Source organism: Plutella xylostella, chromosome 20, assembly GCF_932276165.1.
Source record: "Plutella xylostella chromosome 20, ilPluXylo3.1, whole genome shotgun sequence".
Lineage (NCBI taxonomy): Eukaryota > Metazoa > Arthropoda > Insecta > Lepidoptera > Plutellidae > Plutella > Plutella xylostella.
The window spans coordinates 7,400,168-7,417,761 of record NC_064000.1 but is presented as its reverse complement, the minus strand read 5'-3'; the positions used below and the strand labels follow the sequence as shown (position 1 = coordinate 7,417,761).

Below are 17,594 nucleotides of genomic sequence, written 5' to 3'. Positions count from 1 at the left end.
AACAAATTGATTTTTATTTGAAATGTTGTGGTGGTTACACTTTTTTGTTTGTCGTTTTATTAACTACTCGTGTATTTTGTCGACTTAAAATAATTCTGATATTCCTGGCTTGTATTTATCTGCGAATTATATGTGCAATCATATCGTAACACACTCACGGTCTTTTTACCACAAAAGTAGATTCAAGTAAAACAGGCGGTTAGCGTTGTCTTAAGCTGCGTACAGACTGGGCCAACGAACGCCCAACGATTGATATTTATCATACATAATACTGGGCAGATTGCAGCAACGAAGTTCAACGAAACCCGTTCGTTGGCTCTCGTTTGGCCGATCTGTACGCAGCTTTACATGCTTAAAACCCGTTTTATCGTTTTTGTGGTAATACAGTCAAATTTCTGTTTTATTTTCATTTAAAAATTTGGATTGTGTTTTGGTTAAATAATATGTAGGTATAGTAATGTTGTAGAACGGACTAGTCGTCGTTACCCGAAAGGTATTTTTTTATAATTACAGAGGAGCGGAATGCTACCTTTTGAAGGTTTTTATATTTTTAATATGTAAGTCAATCGTCGAAACACACTCAATATAAGAAGAATATCAGTTTTAGGTTCGGCTCAAATGATATTTTGTAATAAAATCCTAAAAATAAAATGTAAAAAATATGCTTTTGTAAACTACGCTGGTTATAACTATTTATTACAATAAATCTTCTAAAAACACTTCGGACTTTTGTTTTTTTTTTATTGGAAAGTTATTCTGAAAAATAATTGTTTCCCTAAAACTTAACTAACTTTTATAGACGTTCCTTACTGTAGAGTAGTTTTTTTGCGATTTTTTAGATGTCGTACCATACAAAAGTTGTTCAGAATGACCCCCTGAGTCCCTTTCCGCTTATTATACCACATTTGCAATACCCTGTGTATCCTATAAAATACATTCATAATAATCAAAATCTATATAGCCAAAATCTATATACTGACCCGAAAAGAATTGAGAACCTCTTTCTTTTTTGTTAGTCAGTTGAAATCAAAATACAATGAATAGGTACGTTTTATAATTATAAGATTATATATTTACAAGTTCTAGTTCTAGTTATTGTCAAATAGCCTAGGTCTTACATTTATACTTAAAAAAAATAAAAATATTTGTAGTTATCACAAATCCTTACTATTGGTCTAGTGAATGATATTAAATTCGCGACTCGCTAAAGTAAGACGCATTATACAAAAAAGCTAAATCCTTTAAAATAACCGAGTAGGTCATTTGGTACCTAATCCAAATGTGTCCCGCACCACAGTAAGTAAAGCTGCGTACAGACCGGCCAAATGAACGCCAACGAACGGGTTTCGTTGACCGTCGTCGTAGCTGCAATCTGCCCTGTATTATGTATGATAAATATCCATCGTTGGGCGTTCGTTGGGCCGGTCTGTACCTACGCAGCTTAAAACACATCATGACTGTGTCTTGTACCGTTGTCACTTATGGCCGGCTCTTTATCACGTAGGTAACTACCTACGTATGCTATGACGTCCATCCACACAACCCTGAACACCTAAGCACCACTATCTTCCACCTTATTTCCTTTCTTCTTTCCCCTGCCTTCCAAATCTGCATAAATATCTTCAAGACTTCGCATTTTCGTCTCTGGCACACAGAATATGAGGTAGAAGACGTTTGACAGACATATAGCGCTGAACAGCCAGAAAGTCCAGTGGTATCCGATCCAGCTGTTTAGCGGAGCGAATAGTTTGAGCAGAGCGAAGTCTGTGGCCAGAGATATGGCCATTATGAGTGTTGCCACTGTGCCTCGTAGCTGGAAGAGAAATGGAATGTGTTTAGGTATTGTGTGGGCTGAAGATGGATTCAGCCTTGAAGAAGTAGAGGCTGTAGGTATGTAAAAAGAGACTTCGGTGGTCATCATTACGTAAATTTCAAAGGCTTTGCAGGCCGGTATCGGCACCTAGCCAGGCAGGAATACTACACATAAGTACCAGGACCGCATACTCACTAGGAAGCTAAACATCTCAGTCATGAATAATTTTGTCAAACGGCAACAAGTTGCAGGGCGAACGGGTATACTTATGAACGTGTACAGAGCCACTCTCATCCTTTATAAATACTTGACAAAAGTACCAGGAGCGCATACTCACTTGGAAGCTAAACATCTCGGTCATAATCACAAACGGCAGCGGCTGCAGGCCGGACGCGTCAGCAAATATCGCCGTGCATAGAGCCACTATGGGCACCCAGCCAGGTAAGAACACGGATCGGCTGCTCAGGTAGAACCACACTCCCAGGAGACACATGCTGAAGCCGGCTACCACGCTGGTTACTGCTAGCAGCGGCTGGAAAGCAGGTGAGGATCCATGAGCGCCTGGTAGGGTTAGAGTTATGTGGGGTGGAATTTGGACAGTTGTTCATCTGAAGGCTATGAGTGCCTGGTAGGGTGGGTGTGGTAGGGTTAGGTAAGTATTCTTTCTTTCTTGGAAGCAATTCCGAAGCTGGTAGGTCCTAGCCACTCGTAGCTCATATTTTTGGCAACTGTAAAGTCATTGTTTTGAGAGTTCACCTATGTTTTTACGCATTCATTAAAGCCGCTATACCTAGGTAGTTATTAGGTAAACCTATCATTAGGAAATTTTCAGATATAAGTAGGTACTTACATATTAACTAGTTAGGTACTTATCTACTAATAGTTACTAGGTAAGTGTATATCGTGGGCAGGTACCGTTAAAAACTCTTGTTATACTTCTTGCTGAATCGAAATAAGTACGTAGGTGGGTACCTCTACCTAGGTTACCTACTACCACAACCTAAATACGGTAGTTAGGTATTTTGATCCAATAAACTGTTCAGCACCTATAAATTTTATATCGGATCCCTTAACCTGCCTTTTGGAAGTTTTCTGATTAAATTGTACCTACTGATTTACATACCTAGGTAGGTATGGTAGGTAGTAGCCACTAAGTACTTACATCTTCCTTGTTAGGTACCTACCTACTTAGTACCTAGGTTTCATTCAGGACAAAGAACCGCCATAATTTTCCCATCAAATTAAATAAGGATAATTATAGCAAAAACGTATGAAAGTAGGTAGTAAACAAACCTTTACAATAGTTCTGTTAGATCGCTTATGAATGGCGTTATGTTATTTCATTTAGCTTAATGTAAATATCGTGTCATTCGTAATTATATGGCAAATAAGACTTAAAATTAACCGTAGGTAGTAGTTATATAAGATCTATATAACTACTTAGATAGGTACACGCGTATCATCGTAAGTTGACCAATTCGCAGAAGTCACTTATTTTAGATTAAAATCTCTTTGGACTCTTTGGAGGCGAGGGTCAAACCCCAGCAGTGTTGCAATAATTTCTAGATTTCGAGTGCAGCATCCTGTATAAAGTGTAAATTATATGAAAACTCACCTTCCGCCCAGCCCGGTCCACAAGCTGGCACGCGACGAACGACCCAATAATCTGGACCGCAGCCAGCATGATGCTCTGTTTATTAGGAGACAGGGCCGAGCTGGTGGCCTGGTCTCTGCCTGCTGCAGTGAAGATGTGGCTGGCGTAGACTAGGACAGCTATGCAGCCGCAGAACTCTCGGGTCAGGTTCACGGTGAGGGCCACCCAAAAGGCTTTGACGGCGGTCTTGTCGGCAACTGTTGAGGGTTGTTTGGTTATAGTCGGCTTCCTTGAGGTACTATGCCGTATAGAAGAATGGTACCTTAAGGGTGGATTTTATGAATTAACTAGCAGTTCGTTGGTCAATGTAGGTAGTTATCCGGCTTTCTCATAGTGAATGTTGCTCAGTCAGCAGGGTCAGATAGGGTCGATAGGTAGGGAGGTAGGTAGTTAGTTTTAAGTTAAAAAAAAACATTGAAATGTTTTAACTAGTTAGGTTACTAATCTATAGGGTGTTGTGAAAAATTTAGTAACCTTAGTATCGTAATCATAAGCCGGCTTAAATATGGTAAGCCTAGGCAGGTACCTACTACTGAATGGATGGTGGTTGCTGGTTGGGGACTATCGTAACTAGGTTACCTAACAACCACATTTATAAACGAATTTATCAAAGCAATACAATGTTTATCATCTAACACGGAACTCCAGTCACAACAACAAATCTAAACGTTAGCTCAACATGTGCCTGACTAATTGACATTTGACAGCTGTCAATTGACTCCGATCCTGTCAAACAAATTACAAAGCGTGATCGATTGTGACTAATGATCGCGCGACTTCGGGGGCGCAAATCAAGGACATGCTCGGACATAGGTACAGATGAGTTCCAGAGTGATGCAGACCAGGTTGCATGATATCTTTATCGATGCACGGTTTATCGCGTATCGCGATATACCTAGTCAACGTTTATCTACATTGATAACGTTGCCGTGCAGCCGGGTCAGATAGATAGAAGCTCTCATTTGGTGTCAAATTTTGTCATCGTCATCATCAGAAAGAAAAACCATCTGTAGTGTAGACCCTTGCTTGACATTAGAAGTTAGCTTATTTGGGACATCTATAGTTATTTAGAGCTATTTTAAATTAACCATCCTATCAAGTGGCTGTGCCAGAGGTGAAGAGGCAAGTCATTCGCTGTGCTGCTAGTAGGTATAAATAAATCTATTTGCTAAATAAGGTTCCAAGTCATTACGTAAAGTAAATATCAAAGCAGTTCGCAAAAGCACACTCATTCAAATTTTAAGAAAAGATAATAATAAAAATATTCTAATCACGAGACCATCATAGTTTCTATGTAACTATGATTCGCAAATTTTCCAAAGTCGTAGAACAAAAGTCACCACCATTCGAATGCAATGTACCATACCACTTAACTAACACCCTGTACTTAATAACTTTATAGCATGTAGGTAAGTACTTATAGTTATTAAATCAACAAAGCACTCACACAACAACCTCGGCGAGAACTTGGGCTGGCACGAGGTCTGTTCCACCTGCAGCCGCTCCACCTCCGCCCTGATGCTGCAGTGGTCCGGCGGCAGCGAGCGCAGCCAGCTCAGCACCTTGGCTGTCTCCTGTAGTTAGTCAAGTTTTAGTTCAGGTGTTGGATAGTAACCGACATAGGTAAATAGGTAACTACACTACTCGTGCGAATTAACTGTGCACTTGACTGACAAAAACCAGAGATCATATTAACTAGCTATGGCGTACCCGGCGTGACCCCTGGTTGTTGGCCAGGTGCACAGTTAATTCGCACTAAGTAGGTAATAAAATCGGCTAGATCTGCAAGCTGAAGTGGCAGTGGACTGGCTTATTGCCTATTGATTGGATACATGCCGTGATGCCGTAGAATAGAACCAATCACTGGTGGGGTAAACGATCTCCCGAATGTAGATCACAAACAGGCAAGGGACTGGACCGACGTTCTAAGGCCGGAGAGGTCTATTGTTCGACGGTTGATAATGATGATGATGGTGGTGAATCAGGCATAGCACCCTCAAGAAGTAGTTCTTGTAACTATATAATGTATTGGCGTGTTGAGCCTAAAACAGTAAGGGCTAAAAGTACCAGGGAACTATGACAGTTGTAAAGCATCTTATAATACATACCTCGTTCCTCCCAGCATCGCCTTCACGGGCTTCAAGAAGCCTTATGTGCCTGTATTGACGTATTTCCTCTAAAAGTAGCAGGGCACTATGACCAATAAAGAGCATCTCATCTCGTTCTTCCCAATAGCATAACCTTGCATGTATTGCCTCTAAAAGTACCAGGCCACTATGACAGTTGAAGAGCATCTCACCTCGTTCTTCCCACACTTGATCAAGTATGATGGCGTCTCAGGCAGTCGCGTCATGATGCCGAAGTGTAAGAGCGGGATGGCTAGCAGTATCCACAGCACCGTATTGTAGGGTAGCAGGTCTCCCAGGATGAAGACCAACAAGTTGCCAACTGTCTGTCAATAGATGGCATTATAAAGCTAGAAACGAGATTTTACAAGGATTTTACAGATCATTTCTTCAGCTTTCACGATTTTTGGTGTTTTACGCTACTTTAATTAAATCTTCCAATTATTTTCATCCTTAATCCTAAGTAGGTACCTACCTAAAGGTTCTCGGAATGTATAAAAATAATTGCCAGGAAAATGAATAGATAGACAACAATAACACTTTGTCGGAAAAAGTAAGTAAAGTATAGCTATAAAATTGCTCTATTAATTATCTCAATTATCGCTTCACAAAGTCTTGGCACTATATCTTATCCTTTAATTACAATTCTAATACAATCCGAGGGAATCGAACCTGGGAGCTTATTGTGTTGATTAGCGGGCACTACCTACTTGTACCAAAGTTCAAGTGACTCTTCAGTTCTGTGGTAGGGTAGAAAACAATAATGATTAAGTTGGTACCTAAGTAGGTACTTATACAGGGTGTTGCAAAAAGGGTATAAGTATTATAAGCCGAAACCTACGTGTGCAGCAGCATGTTCTAAGCCAGAAAGTGAAATAATAATGTCATATTTCGCGAAAAAAATATATCAATTTCTATAGAAACTTTGTTAGTCACGTGAATTTTTACTAAATGAAAAATGAATACCTATATTTTTCGTACATGCTGCATACGTAGGTTTCAGCTTAGTATACTTACCCTTTTCAACACCCTGTATTCTTTTCAAAAACTTACCTGTGAGAATATAATAAAAGTGCCAGTCATCCCTCTAATAGAATCTTCGCTGATCTCCTTCACATAGAGTGGACAGACCACGTAGCTGCCTCCAGAGCCGAAGCCGATGAGGGCCCGCGCGGCGATCAGCGAGCGAGGCTGCGAGGATATCAGCTTGATGGCCCAGCCCAGCTGGCGGGGGAATATGAGGTTATATTCTTAAGCCTGGTAAACCCTATGTAAGAGTGCTAATGAAAACACCCACAAAAAATCTTGTCAAAATAGTCGAGGTCTCACACATCGCGCGGTTTCGAGAGCGCGAGCTCGATGTAATACTTTTGTCAGGTCTTGTCGTGCTCGTCTTGCGTCCAGTGCTAGCCCTGCAGGGTTGCTTAGGTACAGGCCGAATAAGCCAGTACAGAATACTCAAAAGGGGGTAGGTAGTAAACCGAATGGCCCAGGAGACGCTGATCTCCTTCACATAGAGTGGACAGACCACGTAGCTGCCTCCAGAGCCGAAGCCGATGAGGGCCCGCGCGGCGATCAGCGAGCGAGGCTGCGAGGATATCAGCTTGATGGACCAGCCTAGCTGGAGGGGTAAGGGGGGTTATAGTAGATTGTTTAAGCTGTGGCAACCCTATGCAGCAGGTCCTGTGGCAACCCTAAGAAGAAGGCTAGCCTAGCGCGGGGCGCAAGACGCGTACGTCAAGACGTGACAAAAGTATTATGTCGAGTTCGCTCCCGATGTATGCGAGCGCGACGCAAGCTTTAGGCTTGCAGGGTTGAATACAGGCCTTCCCTACAGGATGCTAAAAAGGGTATGATACCTAGATACTAAGTCTGTATCATAGTAGTTTGTATAGTAAGCCGAAAGGCCCAGGAGACGCTGATCTCCTTCACGTAGAGCGGACAGACCACGTAGCTGCCTCCAGAGCCGAAGCCGATGAGGGCCCGCGCGGCGATCAGCGAGCGAGGCTGCGAGGATATCAGCTTGATGGACCAGCCCAGCTGGTGACATTGAGGGAAGTTATAAGTAGTAGGTTTATGAGAATTATTTTGATTTTGTTTATACTGTGGCAACACTATGCAGCAGGGTAAGGGAGGTTATAGTGTAGTCATTGTTATTGGAGACACGAAAGGAGCCTTTCGGAGTGACGTAGGTACCATATCAAATATCAACCTATATGAATAACAATCCAAATCAGGTTAAATTAGATAGGTAACATTTAGTCCACATTCAATTTATGTACAAAAAAGTACAACCAACCCATATAAAGATAGATAGTTACCATCAATGACCGCTACCAATTTGGCTGACCATTCAAGCATTGCCTACTTATCTTTTGTGTGTATCTACTGAAGTACTGTATTCACGTGAAGGTGAACTTTACCTATTATTCAGAGAGGAAACCTCATATGTATTCATGTCATTCTTTCAGTCTATCTGGTTAAGCTGTTCATCATCAATGAAACAGCGTTTTATTATGTTGTAGCGTGAGAGACCCGTCGTACCTTAGTTCTTCTTAGCGTGGCAGTCAACACTAGGGCAGAACTAGGTTTTGTCAATAATCTGCATTTTGTCACCAACATCGACATCGTAGTGAGGGGATTAGCCAGTCAGACCAGTATGCGGGAGATGTAAAATGGTTAAGTAAGTAGGTCTGTACAGTTGATACGTTACGATAGATTTCTTATCAAGACACTTAATTTATGCTTAGTTAGTAGCTGGACTCGCACAGGAGCGGAAGAGATGGCGTGATAGGGAAGAGGTTTATACCCAGCAGTGGGCAGATACGGGCTGAAAATGATGATGATGATGATGATGAGTAGCTAATAAATAGTGCTAATTCTTACAACAACAGGCACGGAGGCGGCCAGCAACGCGGCGCGGCGCCCGTACCGGTCGGCCGCGGCGCCGCACGCGAACACCGCCACCGGCGCAGAGATGAAGATCACTGACGCCATCCATGACACCTGGGTATGACAGAGGTATGAGTATGAGCAGAAGCAACTAGGTAGGAGACCACACCTGGACAAGTGGGCGTAGGCACACACATATATAGGTATTCCACATATATAGGATACAGCACAGCACACCATCACGTCCCATCACGGCACGGGCACGGGTCTCCTTCTAGGAAGGAGGTTAGGCTTTGGCCTAGTCCACCACGCTGGCACACGCATTATAATAATCATCCTGCTGGTGATAATATTGGATTAGTCTATCGGATTATTCTCTAAAGTAAAAATGAGAATTATTTAGAAAACTACCATACCTATAGCATCAGCTGGTTGCCAAGTAGCCCTTAAATTCTGCATCATGCCTAAGTCAGAGTAAGGCATGGGAGTCCATTGAGACAATGTTTATGGGGGGAGGCCATGTAGCCAGTCTTCTATCTATGTAGGTACCTACATACCTCCTCCTCAGTGGCGGCCTGGCTGGAGGGGGGGTCGGGGCCCATGAGCACCGCCTTGTGGGGGGATATCCACCCCATGGCGGTGCCGTATGAGAGGACCGGTATGCATACTGTAAGGAAAAAAGTATATTTAGATTATTTAGATTAAATAAAGTAACTGGAAGCTGCTGCTTTATTTTCTTGTAACGGATAAGCACGTAAGTATACCTTAACAAGAATGATGACCTGTAAATGATTTTCTGATTATGACATTCGTAACATTCGTTGCTTTTCCGACACCCGAGTCCGCGTTGTTCTATGTTTTCCGCCAATCATATTAATTGGTCCACATAGCAGCATAGCTGCATAGCACACAATATCTGGTGAAAAAGTACCTACCCTTATGGTCACCCATTCTCAGAAAGTCATCGTAGTGTGTTTTGTCTGTGCGTAAGATAGTTTGTTATCAAACATATATCTACATAACTCTACGGGTATACCTACATAATACAAGGTAGGCAGTAGATACGTAATAATAAATATAAAATATTATATACAGTAGTTCACGTGCTGAAGATCTTGGCAGGGAGTTGGTATGCAACCAATGTGCTACCATAGTTGTACAGTGAAAGACTAGTTACCGCTTTGTAACCCTTAGAGCTCACTGAATAGGGACGTTAATTAGCTCCAAATAGACTAATAAATGCCTGTAACAGTATCAAAACAAAAACAAGTAACAGCACACGCTTTGATAAAATGAAATATTAATTTCGGTTTCGTTAGGATTAATCACAATGTAAATCATAATATTATAATTTTAGTATAACTACTTTTCATGTCATGTTCATGTGTAAATATAATTGTAAGTACTTATATCATAAATAAAATAAACATTTTAATTTCAACACTACTTATTTTATAATATGGATGCAGCCATATCAGCCTGAAAACGACTGAAAATCATAATATTTATGACATTTGTTATTGGATTCGTACAAACATTGTCCAGGCCGTGTATTCAGTTAGTATTTCCATGAACATTATACTTAGGTAGCCTGGGTTCATAATGGTGCAGCGGTTAACGATGCTGGCTCCTGCCGTTGAGGTCTCAGGTTCGAATTAAGAAGTGAATATATGCTAGAATGCATTGGGATAAGGATTTTACGTCAGGTCCTATAGCAACGTGGGTGTTGGTATCTTCACACCAGTCAGAAAAAAAATGAAGAATAGACTCGTTTAAAATTTAAAAAACTCACCAATAATAGACATGAGTATTTGATTGTGCTTGCTTCCATTGTTATTTTTATCACTATCATTAACTTTGTACACTTTATTCACCATTATTAGTTTTTAAAAGTTTTGAAATTGCACTAAAAAGTTTTGGCACAAAGAGTTTCCACACCAAAAAGTTCGCGGAACTTTTCACGATATTTTTTTAACCTTTTTTCGCATCTGTCAAATTTGTTGGAACTTTTTTCTTTTTTTCAGCATGAAGGCGTCTTACTTCAGCGCATGCTGGCTGGTACTGGCCGGCCACTGGGCATTTTCCCGCTCTTTTATAATAAGCATCTTCACTTTTAATAACTTTCGCATCATACAATTATATGCAATATATGTATCTAGATTACCTACTTATACCCTACCTTAGGTATTGTCATATTGTGTCAGTACTTGATATTAGCTCAAAAGTTTAGTTCTTAGCTATATTTTCATTTCACAAGGTGTTGCCCGCGAAGTTGTTTTTCCGTGAAAGACTCATGTTATTTTTTTCATATTCTCTCACCTTTTCATGATCTCCTATTAACCAAAATCTCCCTATCCCATCTATAACCTTATTCCTCTTTTACGTTAATCCCTCCTACAAAATTTCAGGCAGGGGTCAGATATCTGCATGGCAGGCTATATACTTATCTACTAAACTATTTATTTAATGTTCATACCCTGACTGTATCCGCTAAATCAGGTCAAATCCTTCGATATCTACGTACCTAGATCACTAGGTATAAAGTGATATAATTTGTCTCAGAAATCAGAACAACAAACAAAGTTTTCAATCATCAATTGGCAATATATTGGCTAGACATTGATCCTGACAAATTTAATTGCAACCTTTAATAAATATCTATTAAACCTTGATCTCACGTGCCTTATTTACTAGATATACAAGAAGTAAACAAGCTATATTAGGTACTCAGCTGTTGGTCAGAGAATCCCACTCCACGGCTGGATATAGGCCTCTTCAAAGATCTCAATCATCGCTCTGAAGAAGGGAGACCACACTATGTTTGCCTAAAGTAATCTCGGAATTCATCCATTGCCATCGCCCATAGAAGCTCCTGAAAGATTAGAATGGCAATAGCGCATAACTGAGTAACCAAAATTTTCCTAAAGTTTATCTACCCTCAAATAACATCAAAATAGTAAAGTCGCCATCTGTTTCTGTACGCGATTAAATCAATTTTATTCCCTGATAATGTTTTAATAATTTTATTTTGTGACTAAATTATTGAATTTTAGTGTTGTTAGCATGTTTTTTGTGAATTTCTTCAATTATTTCCGGAGGGAAGGGAGTCAGTTTAATCAAGTTCTATGCGGGATCCTCAGTAAGAATAATCTTTACTATATTATCAAATAATCTAGAAGTATTTATATTTTAACTACTTAACATTATTTAAATTCCTACCTTTGTATTTTAGCACAACTGGTTAAATACATAAGTTTTTAAGCACTTTCAAAGTGTAAAAAGATTATAGATTATTCATAAGAATCATCATCAGCAAAGACACGTCCACTGTTTCTCAACGACTTCAGAAGAAGCCTTGAAACATCATTATCAGCTAATAATCTACCACTAAGTATACTAGATACAAACCATTCTCATTAACAACATACGAGGGTGCAAAAGAAGCCCCTACGAGTGACGTATCAACATCAACAGAGTACGACAGTACCTATACCTACAATACGTCCAGCGCAGCCTAGACATTCATATTAGTACTGGCCCCAATGTTACCGATAGCTAAGACCACCAAACGTTATTTATTTTAGTGTTGTTTCTGCGTGTTTTCGAAATAAACGTACTTTCTTTCTTTCTTTCAAACCAAACCCACTACAATCCCTTTACAGTAAACCTGCCAGTCCTCTGCTACGGCGCGTCAATCGGCTGGATGTCTCCCATGACCCTGGTGCTCCAGTCTCCCGACTCCCCTCGAGGCACGCCCATGACTGATGACGAGATCTCCTGGATGGCGGCAGCAACCTTCGCGACGGCCGTGCCAGCGGTGTTTGTGTTCGGGTATATGCTGGACCGATGCGGCAGGAAAGCGGCGCTTATGTTCACTTCTGCGCAGTTTGTTGTGAGTTTTATTTTGGTTGTTATTATTGCTACTAAATTAGACAACCTAAGGAGTCAACGCCCATAATAACCTTATAAACCATTTTTCTGGTCCGCTGTAAGATGTTTGGTTCGTTTGCTTATTAACTTTCATAGGTGTAGATTACCTACATCACAATGTTTTCACCGAAGAGCAATTTGAACATTATTGTACATTATACAATGTTTGTAGGTAGTTATTGAGGAGGCTTTTGATATCTGATGTGAGATTGTATATATGAAATTGTACCAACATAAAATTTTATCTATGGACCTACACGTCACAGTTTAGCCCGCATCTCTGTATTCAGAAGCAGATTAGATCTTGTGGGCTTCCACCGCTCTATACTTACCCACCCACTTCCCCACATCTTCCAGGGCTGCTGGGCCATCAAGCTCTGCTCCACGGAGCACTGGGCGCTGATGGCGGCGCGCGGGCTGGCCGGGGCTGGCCTGGCGGGCTGCTACGTGGTGGCACCCCTGTACACATATCGCAAACTTGCTTACAAACTTGTCTTGACAACGATTTCTGAATTCAAAATGTATATCGCTTTGACTTCGTGATAGCCCTGTGATCGATGGAAAGAGCATATATTTCGTCAGAAAGAGGCGCGTTTGAATGAATCCTACTTAGTTACCTACCCGCTTCCTCATCTTCCAGGGTTGCTGGGCCATCAAGCTCTGCTCCACGGAGCACTGGGCGCTAGTGGCGGCGCGCGGGCTGGCTGGGGCTGGCCTGGCGGGCTGCTACGTGGTGGCACCCCTGTATACCAAGGAGATCAGCGAGGACAGCATAAGGGGGGCTATGGGGTCTTTGGTAAGGGTGTGGATTTAAATTAATAGAAAGTAACTAGTTATGATATACTAACTGAAAAGAAATAAGCAAGATTTTTTTTTAGTTTAAGTACGAGTATTAACATCGACGACCGAATGGCGTAGTGGTTAGTGACCTGACTACTGAGCCGATGGTCCCGGGTTCGATTCCCGGCTGGGGCAGATATTTGTTTAAAGACAGATATTTGTACTCGGGTCTTGGGTGTTGATATTTATATTTAGTATCTATCTATCTATGTATTTGTGTAGATATATCAGCTGTCCGACACCCATAACACAGGTTCTGCCTAGCTTGGGGTCGGATGGCCGTGTGTGAGATGTCCCCACATATTTATTTATTTATTTATTATTTATTAACAATAATGTTGTTGTATAGGCTGAACAGACACAGGACATTCTTATAACAAAAACTCTTCTTTTAAATTTGGGCTCCTTGTTCCCAATTTTTCTTCCAGTTCTATCATTATTCTCATCATCATCAGTGTGCTATCATCCACTCCTGGACATACAGACATGTTGAAAGGAGAACCACAAGACTCTGTCCTTGGCCTTCCTCATCTAGCTACTGCCGACCACCTGGTTAAGGTCATCGGTCCAGGCAGCGGGTCGTAAGGCGCCAATGTTAAGCTTGCCCTCTCTTCTCCATGGCCAGCGCACAGCAACATCAGCTTACAAATTTTATGTACCTACAGTGCTTTATTAGCTTATGTACATATATTTGAGACCGTGAGTCTGTCCATAACTAACTACATATTTTCTCGCCCCACACAGGTAATCCTCTCCCAAACAGTAGGCAACCTCCTCCTCTACATCCTGGGGGACATGCTGAGCTACCACGCGGTGCTGTGGGTGTGCCTGTCCATCCCGGCCGCGCACGTGCTGCTGTTCCTCAAGATGCCCGAGTCGCCCAGCTACCTGCTGCGCCGGGGGCAGCACGAGGTGAGTCGCCCAGCTACCTGCTGCGGGCAGCACGAGGTGAGTCGCCCAGCTACCTGCTGCGCCGGGGGCAGCATGAGGTGAGGTAGTACGGGGCGCACGATAAGAAGTGGCAAACCTTTTCCATCGAACTAGATTTTTTATGAATTAGGTTTTATTAGTTGGTAGATCTTGTGTAGGTATTTTAGCAACGAAACGAACGATACATGTCCAGTTGTCCAGTCCCTCTGCCACTTGCACGTCATCCCACGCTTAGTTTGCCACTCGAGAACTTGTCTACGCCAATACCAGTTGGTTGGCATAAACGAATTTAGCAGATAAAGCACGTCTATCTACCACTATTAAGCTTATGTAGGTACTTATGTTATTTAACATATACCAGGAGTCAATAGAAGTGATAACGAGCCCAATACCAGTTATTGCTAATGCTACTACAGCTTATGTATCTCATGTTCCATGTACCAGGAGACCATGGAAGTGATAGCGTGGCTGCGCTGCCGCTCGACCAGTGACCCGCTGGTGCAGACAGAGATGCAGCTACTGAAGCAGGAGGAGGAGGAAGAGAGAGGGAACACCGAGTTCGCTATTAGAGGCATCTGTGAGTAAAAATAAATTGTGTTTTACTAGGAGACTATAAAGCATAAAAGTTGTTGATGAGCATGCATGCATCTAACTGCTGACCTTCTTATAAGACTCGCTGTAGACTGTCCGATGACATATGAATATCTCCATAGATTTAAATTGGCATGCTTATACCTATGTAGGATTATCATCTCAGTTTTCAAAATGATCAACCCTCAGTAAAAAAATGCGCTAACTATACTTATGTCCAAACTTCTAACCAACTAGGAAAGCACAATACATATATAGTTAAACAGATACCTACAGGTATCACTGTTATCATATCCGAGACCTCTATATACACGAAAATCTAACCAAAGCATTTACTTTCTTTACAGTCACAAACAAGATCCTCTTCCAAGCGTTCCGAATAACCATGGTGCTCAGCATAGCACGCGAAGTGTGCGGCACCATCCCCGTCCTGACCTTCGCGAGCGATATCTTCAGCATGGCGTCGTCACCCGAGTCAGGGCTGGTCCTGACTCCCAACCAGCAAGCCATGATGTTGGGGGTCGTGCAGGTGGCCGGGTCTGCGCTCGCGTCGGCTAGTGTGGAGAACTTGGGGCGGAAGGTACGTTGAGAGATATGATGTCCTGGTACTTTAGAAAGTGCTGTATGATTTTCTTCGAAGTCATGTGATCAAAGTTTGTATGGAGAAGATGTAAGTAGGTACTTAATATTTTCTTTCGAGAGTAGGTACGTTTAACAATAATATTCTGAAATTTTACCTTCGGAGTTTTTGAGTCAATCTGTCTAGGACATCTAGTGTGTGTGTGTGTGAGTGCACCCATCAACTAGCACTAGACCTGTGCAAATTGCAATGAAAAGGGACAAAATATTAAACTGATAGTCAGCTTCCTGCACGTAGCTTCACAATCCAAACCTTTCTTCCCCAGCCGCTTCTCTTCATCACGTCGCTAGTCTCCGGTCTCAGCATGTGTGCCCTGGCGCTGTGGTTCCTGGCTCTCAGCCGCCACGAGGCCATGGCTCACTGGATCCCGATAGTGGCGCTGTGTGTGTGCATCTTCTGTGACGCGAGTGGCTTGCAACCCGTCTCGCTTGTCGTCATGAGCGAGATGTTTAGCTTTCAGGTTAGTATTAGACCTACATACATACCCTACATATGAGCTTTCTGATAAATACAACAAGCTAGTTAGCTTCATTAGAAGCTAAACTTTTGTACCTTAATATCTAACTAAGCCCTATTAAGACTCTGCTTAAAATTTACCTAAGAATCTACTTTTCGCCGTTAAGACCTTCTAACTTCTATACTTATCTATGTAAATCCGGATTTACACTGGCAATAAATTGCAGAAGTCGGCGATTGTGTAGAAAGCGTTGGTATACTTCAGTAAGAGACGAATTCTGTAAAATCCGATGCCAGTGCAATACCCGGAATCTAACTTATCATTAGTGGATAGTGGAGCTCTCACTGAAACAAACCAATTTATTTTCCAGTACCGGAGCACAGTGACCTCAATCGCCATGTCCACTGTATGTTTCTTCAACTTCATTCAGCTTCGCTTCTTCAAGCCGCTAGCCAACAGTGTGGGGGTCCACGTGACTTTCTTCATATTTGGCGCAATTTGTCTCGCAAACGCCATCTATATCGCGCTAGTGGTACCAGAGACGCGGCTGAGGAAAGTCGATGAAATCTACCAGGAGTTAAGGGATTCTGAGGAGTGTGACTCGGATATATCGAGGTCGGATTGCGAAGAGGTTTGAAACCTATAAACCTCCTTTTGAAATGTAGTTGATTGTACAGGGTGTAAATGTTAAGAAGCTACAAGATCTATTGGTGAAACTGAACAACTCTTCTGAAATATTATGTATGTACTTACATTTGTAGGGATCGAATAAAACATGGAAATACTGGGGAACCTTGTTCAGTTTTATCAGTATCGTGTAGACTAATTTTAGGAAATATAATTTACACCTGTACATTAATAAAGTGTATGTGGTTGCAAACATAGGGTTGTTCTAATCATTGCAAAATGGGACTTACATATTCAATTTTATTTTGTGATTGGGGTTACCCCCTATTTACTCTTTTTAGTTAATGGTATGTTGTGTGTGTGGTTTAAATTATAATTTTGTATGTTTTTGTAAAGAGGCAATAGGTAGAGTAGAATTGTACTTAGGTAGCTACTAGGCACAATTTCGGCTACTACTATTTACTTAGTACTTATTTTAGCACCTTGGGATTTAAAAACAACGCTATAAATAATAATTTTAGTGCTACCTCACAACAGTAAATACTATCTTATGTTAAAGATAAGTTGTTGTAATCCTAATTAGAATTTATTGCACAAACTTGTATATAGTTTTTTTTTAAATTTTATAACGTGAACCTATTTTTGTGATATAATTTTGTGATGTTATTTTTGCATGGGCCTATGTAAATCTAATAAGTATAATAAATAGTTTTTTTATCATTCAACACATCGTAGAGAAGTAGATTTTTAATATATGACTCAGTTTATTGGCACTAGAAAATATAACTGGAAAAGTCCAATAGGAGAATCAAAAGGGTTAAGTTAGAATATCATTAACATACTGTATAATGATATAATATTACTTATAATTTTTTGATTGAATAATTTTATCTAGTCCTAGTGACTATACATTTCTTGTGTTTATAAACTTTGTGTTAACTGTTTATATCGTTGTACTTTTAATTAATGTATTTTTTTTATGTATTCGTACTACAAATAGTTACAATATAATAAAGTAACTTGCCTACATTTGTTGTAGACATTGTTTCTTTGATTATAATGTGAATAATTATATACCTTTTTATAAATTAATT

The 17,594-nt window shown here is 41.0% G+C and overlaps 2 protein-coding genes across 2 annotated transcripts; one reads left to right on the top strand and one right to left on the bottom strand.

Annotated features, from left to right (window-relative positions):
- Nucleotides 1-1,028: 1,028 nt before the first annotated feature.
- Nucleotides 1,029-10,568, bottom strand: LOC105392181 (facilitated trehalose transporter Tret1). Its single transcript, XM_038109511.2, has 9 exons — nt 10,278-10,568; nt 9,043-9,152; nt 8,480-8,599; nt 6,647-6,817; nt 5,767-5,919; nt 4,915-5,041; nt 3,429-3,664; nt 2,151-2,345; nt 1,029-1,813 (listed from the first exon to the last, which is right to left on the bottom strand). Exons 1-9 carry the CDS (start codon nt 10,360-10,362, stop codon nt 1,553-1,555), a joined length of 1,458 nt encoding a protein of 485 aa, XP_037965439.2. The 5' UTR covers nt 10,363-10,568; the 3' UTR covers nt 1,029-1,552.
- Nucleotides 10,569-11,467: 899 nt separating this feature from the next.
- On the top strand, nt 11,468-17,510 carry LOC105392186 (facilitated trehalose transporter Tret1-2 homolog). The gene is made up of 9 exons (XM_048628097.1): nt 11,468-11,624; nt 12,148-12,377; nt 12,773-12,907; nt 13,056-13,211; nt 14,000-14,167; nt 14,630-14,762; nt 15,124-15,356; nt 15,682-15,876; nt 16,244-17,510. Exons 1-9 carry the CDS (start codon nt 11,549-11,551, stop codon nt 16,508-16,510), a joined length of 1,593 nt encoding a protein of 530 aa, XP_048484054.1. The 5' UTR covers nt 11,468-11,548; the 3' UTR covers nt 16,511-17,510.
- Nucleotides 17,511-17,594: the final 84 nt, after the last annotated feature.